At 31.0% G+C, this 10,472-nt stretch overlaps 1 protein-coding gene across 1 annotated transcript in view; it reads left to right on the forward strand.

The window, feature by feature from the left end:
• LOC105624544 (potassium voltage-gated channel subfamily KQT member 1) overlaps nt 1–10,472 on the forward strand; it is a 40,262-nt gene that overhangs the window by 2,385 nt on the left and 27,405 nt on the right. Inside the window, exon 2 of the mRNA XM_012205905.1 lies at nt 2,266–2,818. Coding sequence (XP_012061295.1) covers nt 2,266–2,818 — 553 coding nt within the window. The remainder of the gene's footprint in view (nt 1–2,265; nt 2,819–10,472) is intronic.

Raw genomic sequence — 10,472 nt, forward strand, 5'->3', positions numbered from 1 at the left:
GAGAGAGAGAGAGGGAGGGAGGGAAGGGAAGGGGATATGACAGTGTCTCTTAGCTCGATACTCGAGGCTCGACACGATTGAATCTGTTCATGTGACGGAATTTTTATCTCGTCGTCTGAAAAGAAGAAAGAAACGACGAAAGATGTGAATGTTTTTATAAATAGAGCTCTACAGACAATTCATTCGCGTTAATGTACAAGCACGCGAGTCGGATTTGTGGTTTCTATTGTTCCGCCTTCCTAATAATTCTACTCTCCTCCGTCCTGTCGTACACAGGATAGATATTATATACATATGTTTTTTTTTATAACGCTACATCATATTGCAGTATAATATTTTGTGTGTAATTATCAGTAATTCTCTTTGCAAGGTGTTAAACTTAATGATTTCACGGAAATCATATAAATAGTCAATATTTTAATATTGTAGTAAATTTTTTCGTAAAAATAAACTCGTGACTTTTTTGTCGAGAAATAAAATTGACGTTTTATTCTGAGTAACTAATGATGTAAATATTTTCTGAATATAAAAATTTTTAATGTATTAAAACACTTTAATATTTATGAGATTGATTAAAGTATGTGTGCGCCATTGACCTTTATACAGAGGCTGTTTATACAGTCGCCGATACATGACAACCGTAATATGGAAAGACGTGAGAAAAACGCATATGTACAATATTGATGTTTCGTTATTTCACTATCAATGTTAATCGCGGCAAATACTCTTTTTAATATTAAATGCATCTCTTCTATTTTTCGTATAAGACATTGCAACCAAATGATTCTTTTTTTTGGCACGATCTTCTCGGTTTTTCAATCTTGCCGTTTGCCATTAGGAATAAGAAATTTTTATGACAAGTCATTCATTTCAAAAAAAGTTGAAGTAAAGAACTTGGAACTGCGGTAATTGTGCTTGCTACTTCATCTTTTAAAAGGAGCACTCTTTTTGCGACTATTAAATGTAAAACTTGAAAATGATGACAATTATAATGAAAATATTTTTATTCTATTAATATAGCATTAAACTTGTTTAATGAAAAGATACAAAAATATTTTATTTAATTACATATAAATTAAATAATAGTTGTTTTTTTTAAGTAAAAAATAAAATATAGAAATCAATATTTTAAACGGTTTAGCTGGGTCTTAAGTGCTTGTATGAATTCTGTATGAATTTATATACAATGTATGTCCTTTAAAATGCATGCCGAAATGATTTTTCGGTCTGGAAACGCAAACTCTACTAAACTACCGCAGTAATATCACGAGTTAAATTGATTAGCAATTTAACAATTTGATTTTTTTCATCTTAGATCTTAATAATGCTGGATGATGTATTAAAATTTGTAAATAATTAATTCTTATTGCGAAAAATATTACCTCAGCCGGGAATCCGAGAAAAAGCATCAAATTGTTAAATTGCTATTCAATTTAACTCGTGATATTACTGCAGTAATGTAGTAGAGTTTGCGTTTCCAGACCGAAAAATCATTTCGGCGCGCATTTTACATTTTACGTAGTATATAAATTCATGCAGAATCATACACTTCAGATCCAACTATATTGGTTAAGACATTGATTTCTACAGATTGTGTTTCTCACATATATGATCCTGTAAGATATAAAAGACAAAACACAAAATATAAAAGAAATAAAAATTGTCTGACTAAATATAAACACAGAATTACAGAACTTTAACCAAAGTTCCGTTTAAATTACTTTGTTGTAATTTTCACATCATTCTCTAAAATGTTTTATTCAGAAGAATGCATTTAATAACAGATGTTCTTATCGATCCTATTTCGCAAATAAGCTTCTTGATCGCAGGCGGATTTTCGTGCGCATTACAGGATGGAATATTACTCCGTGGTTCTCCAGTGGTTAGAATTGCAAATGCTTCTGGCCGCATCAAATATTTGATAATCTCCGCACGATGACTGATCTATCTATTTGTTGTCGGTGATGCATCCAAGGTTCATCAATTGAATTCTCTCATTGATGATCATCTCGAAAATAAAATCAAATTATCCATTCGTGTAGATTTAGAAATATGTCATTGATATTATATTATATACACAACAGTTAAAACTGTTTTTCTGCTTCGCGACGTATGAGCAACAATCCTCAATTTGAATGAGAAAAGTGACACATTTTATCGCGTCAATCTGGAGCCTCAAGGATCGAGTAACGAGTCGGTGTCGTAATCGCGGCGCAATCTTTGACTCTCAAGCTTGGCCCCAATGTCAATCTTGGAAATGCCCAGGTGACAACGAGAGTCTTCCACGAAGCAAGGACCAATGCTCTAGGCACGCCGAAAAGCGATGCAGCGCCGCAACCGCCTACGCTGCTCTTCAGGGTAGCGAAGACGAGCTCGTGGCCGAGCAGGGTCTTGAGGCGGAAGACATCGCGTTGAAGACACCTGGCAGTGAGACCGAGGACACCGAAGACAACGGCGCGAACGCGGAGGAATCGCGTTCACCCGCGCGTCGTTTCACTTTCTTACGTCGCTTCCGTTCACCGCGCTTCGGCGAGGCGCATCATAAGCGGGTGCCGACGCCCATGAAACGGAAATACCGTCGCAAAAAGAGCAAGGAGGACATCATTGATGATGAGGTTGCTGGCGCCGAGGAAGAACCGCCGAGTCCTGATCAGACCGGCATGCCCGATCCTTATTACCCGATCTATCTGCCGATCGATCAAGCCTTCAAGGCCAAGTACGTGTTCCATCATAAGAGGGGCAAGACTTTTCAGGAGCGCCTCTACGTATTCCTCGAACATCCCGGTGGTTGGCTGTGTTTTGTCTACCATTTCGCTGTGTGAGTATTCTGCACTTCCGTTCGAGCAGAACGACATTATTTCTTACATTCTGCAATTAACATGTTTTCCGACATTTCTTACGAACGATTTGTAAAAATACGAATTTACATACATTTGTTCACTATCAAGAGCTAAACATTAATTAGAAAATACGAATATAAAATGCTACGTCAGAGACTCCTCCTGTTTCCGTTCTTCGCGCAGCATCGATTTTGGCGTCGCGTCGTGGCCTTTGACACCTGGCGTGCCCCAAATCCTCGACAACGTTGAGGACTTCCCCCGTCTGCAATCGAACACTTGCTCGAATCAGTCTATCTATCGGGCGCAATCTTTGATTTTTAATCGGAAAACAGATACCTCTTCTGGGCTTTATTTTTGGGCTCATCATTTTGGCCTGATTCGAAAAACAATATAACAAACAATATAACGTCGATAGTCGAATATATCCTGAGAATATTCGCCTTCGAGAATATCGAGAATGTCAGTAAAATATATTCTTCCAAGACAACTGATATCAACTTTTACATTTCCATCGTCGATACAAGGAATTTGCATTTTAACTAACTGTTAAGCGATAAGATCTATAACTTGAAATATTATGGTTTCTTTCGCATCTTATAGAAGTTGGTTGAAATGTTATACGTGTAGCATTCAATTTTTATCAGTGAAAAAGCTGTTATAATTTGTAATTTTTAAATTTTTACTACAGAAAATATTATACTGATTTTTTATAATTTTACAGGTATAATTTTACAGGTTTAATTTTTATAATATTCTTAACTTATTACACACTATATCTTTATTAAACAGTTGCTAATTTAATCTTTGCGGAAATAATAGTTTATAAGATATATTATTTATATGAGGCCAATAGGTTTATACTGTTATATTATATTTAATATTATAATATATTCTATTGAAAAATGCGGACAAGTTTAAAACTTCTTGAAAAGCAAAATATGGAAGAAAGAATCCTACATAATATTTCACTTTTTTTGCATTTGAATATTCTGAGAACGCATATATATGTATGAATAACTTTACAGGAATATCTAAATATGTATTTGTGATTGTATATGAAAATTTTCATTGTGATGATGCGATAAGATGATAAAACCGATTAATTTTGTCAGAAAGTTCTTTTTGAAAATAATACGCTTCTATTTCCATACGTTAAAAATATTTACAATGCTTCGAAAACATTCTCATTATATATCTTTGTATATTTTTGTCCCATTATTGTCTCAGAAAATTATATCAATTGTTAGTTTATGTAACATGATATCTTACAGGAAGTGGAAAGAATCTTTTTCATATAAAAACTTGATAAGGAAAGATCAATCAAAGTCAATTGCAGTGTATTATAATGTTGCATATTGTATTCCGTCGTATTATATCCTATTTTTATCCAAATTATTTTTATTCATCATTCAACTTTGCAGATTTTTTTCGACTTTTATATATTTTTTTACATTATATGAGTGTGTATTTATAAAAAAATTAGAATAATCTTAGGATATTAATAAACAACATTGCATGTACATTCATTGTGCTTCGGTTTCATGTCATGCAAACGTATACATTGGCCAGCGAAGTACATCTATTGCTCCGGCAGGCATCATCCACTGAAAAATTTCGCGGATTCGTGCATTATTCAATAGACTGTTTTTCATTTCTTTCAAACTGTCGCCAAGCACCGCAGCCTTTTAAATAATTCATTATCAAAACAAAACGCGGCAACGTATCCACGAAACAAATCGATCGTCACGAATATACCTAAGTTTTCTCGCTTTTTTTTTCCATCTTGCCGACACTTTTCATTTATTTTCGTTTAAGTTTGGATATGAAGTGATATAAAGTGCGAGAAATTGAAGCCATTAACATTTTATTTAGTCCTTTATTTTGTTTTATATCTTATACGTACTTATCTGTATCTTATACAGTACTCTCTTATTAATACTTTAACATCATATGGACTTTTCGTGTATTATTTTTTTTAATGTCAAAGCCTTTGGTCTTCATTTGGACTTCTTTTTTTAATAAGAGTAAAGATAATAATAATCAAAAATACTTATAATGTGCAAGAAATACAACACTTTATATGCTTATAAATAAATTAGAACATTTTTATCAGAGTAACTATATTTTTTATGTATCTAAAATCGAATCCAAGATATCTTTGCATTGTGTGAAATACATATGATAAGATCTACTTAAAGTTATAGCTAATTTACAAATTCGCACAATTTTCTCGAAAAATTATAATCGAATTTAATGGAGATAAATATGTTAATAATAGATAATGTGTACTAAAATTCTTTTGCACGTCTTATTGCAACACGCAGGATTTCTTGATAATATGCCGCTATTTTTGACGTAAAAGTCAAAATGCTATACTCGGAAATTGCCACGGAAATTGTCTTTCATTTTGTACCCGAGATACTACTTATTATGTCGAACATGCCATTCATTTCTGGAAACATATATTCATTTTTCCTGCATACTGGAAATATCCATATAATTTGTTTTTGCAACTATTTCTTGAAGCTGTATATTTTTTTGCGTTTACTTTGTTTGTTTTAATATCTTATTTGTTTTAATATCTTAACTTTAAAAGTAACAACAACCTAAAAGCATGATTAGGTTTATTAAACCAGTTATATAAGAAACAGTTATCTGGCAATTATTCTACACAAAGATTTTTTTTAACCTTTTTAGCCATATTTTTACCTTATAAAAAAAATTTTTTATATCAATTTTTTTATGATCAATAATTTTGAAGTATGTATGCTTGTAGATTCGGTATTTAAAAATAATTTTACAAAGTATCGCTGCATTTTTCATACTAACGCTTTCATGAAATAAACCTAAAGCTTATAATCCTTTCTCTCTAAAATCTAATGATATGAAGAAATAAATTTTTAAATTTTTCGTAAACTCGTCGACCGTATTCGATTGTTACATGATCATAGCGAATAGTCTTCGTGTGGCTTTAATGCAGCGTCGTTTATACAATCGTTAGATAGCCGACTAATGAAGTTGCGCTGCACGAAACGCCGCAGTAAATATTTAATTGCTTGAGTAATCCTATCGATTGGCTTTACGGTACCTGTTATTATCTATTATCGTACTATTATTAATCTGATGTTAATGTGATCGAGGAGGGAGAGAGGATAACAGCAAAAAGTATAAGAGTCATTCAATCTTGAGAATCTTGAGAGAGAAAGAGAGAGAGAGAGAGAGAGAGAGAGAGAGAGAGAGAGAACTCTGCTGCAATGAGGAATTTACCATTAGTTCTATATTGAATTGAAGCTGAAAATATAATAAATAGATTACACTCAATTATTGAATTCACAATTTTTATTTTATTAATTTCAATTACTGTACAATAAAATAAGATTAAATTTTCAGAAATATTAAATCAAGAAAGATTTAAGAATCTTAACTTTATATCACGTTTTTTAAAACGATTTTGTTTTATATCTTATACAATATATTGTACAGTACTCTCTCATTAACACTAACATACTTTAACACTATGTGGACTTTTTGTGTATCATTATTTTTTTTAATGTCAAAGCCTTTAGTCTTCATTTGGACTTAATTCTTTTTTTAATAAGAGTAAAGATAATAATAATCAAAGATATTTATAATGTGCAAGAAGTACAACATGCTACTTTATATGCTTAGAAATAAATTATTATTATTAATAATTATATTAATTTAATTTAAATCTTTAATCTTAACTTTCATTGTTGCAATTTTAAATTATAAGTAATTTTTTCTGAAAAATACAATTATCAGTTTGTGAATTTCAAAACGCCAGTTAAATGTGATATAAGCGTATCTTATGTGATGTTAAACGATAAAAGAAATTTGCCCTGTTAATAGAGGTAATTCTAATTCGACTGGCCTACTTTCAAACGGGCGTAAATGGCAGCATGTTGTTAGGCCCAATGCATATGCAAACTATTTGCGTGTGGCCTGTTATTTTTAGATGAGAATCGCACGCGCGCGCGCAAACTGATATATCGATATCGCATATAATGATGCCCATGGAGATTACATATCGTGCCTTGGAAGGTTGTTATTAAATTTTTCAGTAATTTGAACGATCAGAAAGCGCGAATCTTGACAATGAAATCAAGCGACTAGGAAATCACAATCAATTTGCTTAGACATCGACTAATCGTAAATCGATAAATGAAACATGCGCGATATGCGCAATTTATTTACAATAATTTAAAGTACAGGGCATAATTTTACAAAGTTATATAAATGGCCAAGCAAGAATTGATTTTCAGCGAAATATTACCTTTGACCTTTCCATTTTTTTTTTCAGGAATGACAGGAGAATTACGCCGTAATTCATCACACGTGATATTGTATTATTTAGTCTCTTCATCAATGAATTACAATTACATTTTTTTTCAATTAATTTATTTTATTAGAGGTACAGTGTACCACATGCGTAAATGTAAATTCAATTTTCGTGAGAATGATTAATGCGTAGATATTTATCTGCGCATATCGAGCAGTTCGCACGATCAGAGAAGTTTACGTTATTCCGAGCCCTCGGAGATCCATTTGTAATTAAACCGCGAATATGAATAAATGATGCGACATAATGTGACACTATTGCTGTAGGAGTCATACACGCACGTTGTATCTTCCTTCGATCGCATGTAGGTTAATTGATACACAAGGAATGCACACATTCAATCATTTTATACATGTTTAGCCATAATAACGTGCCATCCATTGACGTGTATAAGTGTTCATATTGATAATTATAGATTTTGTCACAGCTTTTCAATTCAACAAAGTATCCTATAATAAATTACAATTCTATAAATTCTACTAAGTATCCTATAATAAATTCTGTTTTTTTCCGAGATATTGTTTCTTCATATATAGAGTTTTCTTAAACGATCAAATGTACGATGCGTTTACCTTTTATAAAAATCTAGAATCAGAGAATCTCTTTCTATTTGAAGAATTCAAGATATTTTCATTCAGAGAATTTTGTCGTAATTCAAAGATTTTTATCTTTAAATTATCTCTCAAAATGTTTTCTTTTTTCACAAATAGTAGTAAGTCTTGTTTGAAATTTTTTTTAAATCTTCAGATAAGATTGACTTAGGGTTTAGGAATAAATTTTGTTTCATTTTAAAAGATTCTTTTTAAGATTCTCTTCTTTCGTATTTATTCTGTTTTCTTTTTGTATTTTTTGGAAGTTAAAAAATGAATTTTGCGTTGTTACTTATTTTATTAAAGTTTTTTTCTTTCCTCAATTCTTCTTCAAGTCTGACTAAATAAATAACTTTTAATTTTTTTCCTCATAATAAGTATAAATAAAAAGAAGACCAAAAATCCAGATGATAATTATCTATTAAAATTAATAATCTATTTTAAATTTGTATTTAAAAATACTCCAACGTATGTTTAAATATTTGAACCGAAAATATCTGAAAAATTAAGAAATTTTCAGATAATTTTTTCAGATATAAAAATACATCTGTTTTATTACGCGACACATGTACAAAACAATTCAACAACAAAATTAAAAAAATTAATTGCATATAAAACAAATAAGGAATTCTTTAAAGTTCGGCGATAGGTTGAATTGTTACTTTGCGTTTTACTCAACGGACATTCCCGTGACTTTGGCATTTCCACAGCCAAACAAAAAGCATGCTATCCGCGAATAGCGAGATGTCCGACACTCGACGGAAGATGGATGAGTTCCTAGCGATGCTCGGGGAAAAAAGGAGGAATATATTAGACAATTATCATAGTAGGTCGATGAAGGTGACCCGTGTAGCCACGAAGTGCTGTACATACGTCGGAATTATAGGCCCTCGACACGCCATCTTAAAGAATTACCACACGGCGGAGGCCGTATGCTTTCGTTAATGCCGCGTACTCGTCTCGTTGCTTAACGAGGTAACGCTCAATAATAAATTACTTGTACAAACAACGAAAGTACCGATCGATCGTGAGATCGTATAGCAATTATCGGTCCCGTTCATGGCCTCGTATATGCGGGGTTTGTTTTGCTGTTTTCATCTTTTTTTTTTTACGTTATTATTATGGTTCGTGCGATGCACAGCATCGATAAGCAGCTGATTAAGATATTCACAATAAGGATTTAAAAAATTGACCGAGAAGATAAAAAGCAAATTTTTCCACACTAACAAATAAAGTTTCAGAAATGTTAGATGCCGATTTTTTTCAAAATTTTTACAATTCTTATGACAAAATAAGAAGAAATCTGTCATTAATTTTAACTCAAATTGCATCTATTTATTAAAAAAAAATTTTTTTATTTTTTATAAATACCCGATTTTTATATATTTAAAACAATATTTCTTATAAATAAATGTCATCCGATATTTTGAAGCTCGATACACATTTAGATTACATAATAACGATTTAGTTAGTTTTATTGTTTTGATTTTTTTGTTTTATGAGTTAGGATAATATTAATCCAGATCAGCTCCCAGCTATCTTTCTGTAAGAGCTCATGAAAAAAAACTTGAGTATCTTAACTATTTTTAATTATTATTTTGGTGTTCTATATATGTGTATCGAACTTCAAAATATCGGGTATATATTTATTTATAAGAAATATTGCTTTAAACATATAAAAATCGGCTTTAAACATGTAAAAAAAATTTTTTTTTAATAGACAGACGCAATTTGGGCTAAAATTAATGACAGATTTATTTTTATTTTGTCAGAAACAACTGTAAAAATTTTGAAAAAATCGGCTTCTGACATTTCTGAAGGTTTACTTGTAAGAGTTAGCGTGCAAGTGAATCTTGATACACATACGGATATCGCGATTCTTCTCACGAACACATTTGCGAAACTACATTTGCAATCGGAATTCGATATTATGCGCGACCTCAAATCTTGTTGTACGGAGATTATATTTTATTATTAAACATACGAAAGTACGCAACATAATTACATGCATGTTTGAATATGCAACTAAATACATCAAAGAGCATTTGTTATTTAAAAACATAGTTCTCTAGAAATTTATGATTAAAATTCATAAAAAATTTTAAAAGATGTAGAATTTATTGTTCACAGAAATTGTTTATCGAAATTATTTTTTGACATTGAATTAAATCTTTTATTAAACCGTCTAATATATACTTGTAATATACTTTTAATGTACTTTTATGAAATTATCTTTTACGATCTTTTATGAAATTATCTTTTACATTTATTCATAACGGGAAGTTTTTTTTATACAAGATTTATATTAATTTATAATTGTATATACAATACATAATAGTGAATTTATATTATAATATATTAGAAAATAAATGCGCCAAAATAATATTGGAAAATCTCGGATGTAATTTTTTTTCTCTTTCTATACATATGTATAGCACTTTAATATTAAATTTTTGATCAATTTCACTATTTTGTCAAAAAAATGATGGTTTTCGCAGTTTTTTACAATGATTTTATCTATTAGACACGATAATAGCAAAATAATCGCGAATACATTGTCTATGAATATTTTTATATTTCGTCGCGGAATATAAGCGACCTTGATCGATCGGTTGTATATATGTGTGTGTGTGTGTGTGTGTGTGTGTGTGTGTGTGTGTGTGTGTGTGTGTGTGTGTGTGT

Source organism: Atta cephalotes (genome assembly GCF_000143395.1).
Source record: "Atta cephalotes unplaced genomic scaffold scaffold00081, whole genome shotgun sequence".
Lineage (NCBI taxonomy): Eukaryota > Metazoa > Arthropoda > Insecta > Hymenoptera > Formicidae > Atta > Atta cephalotes.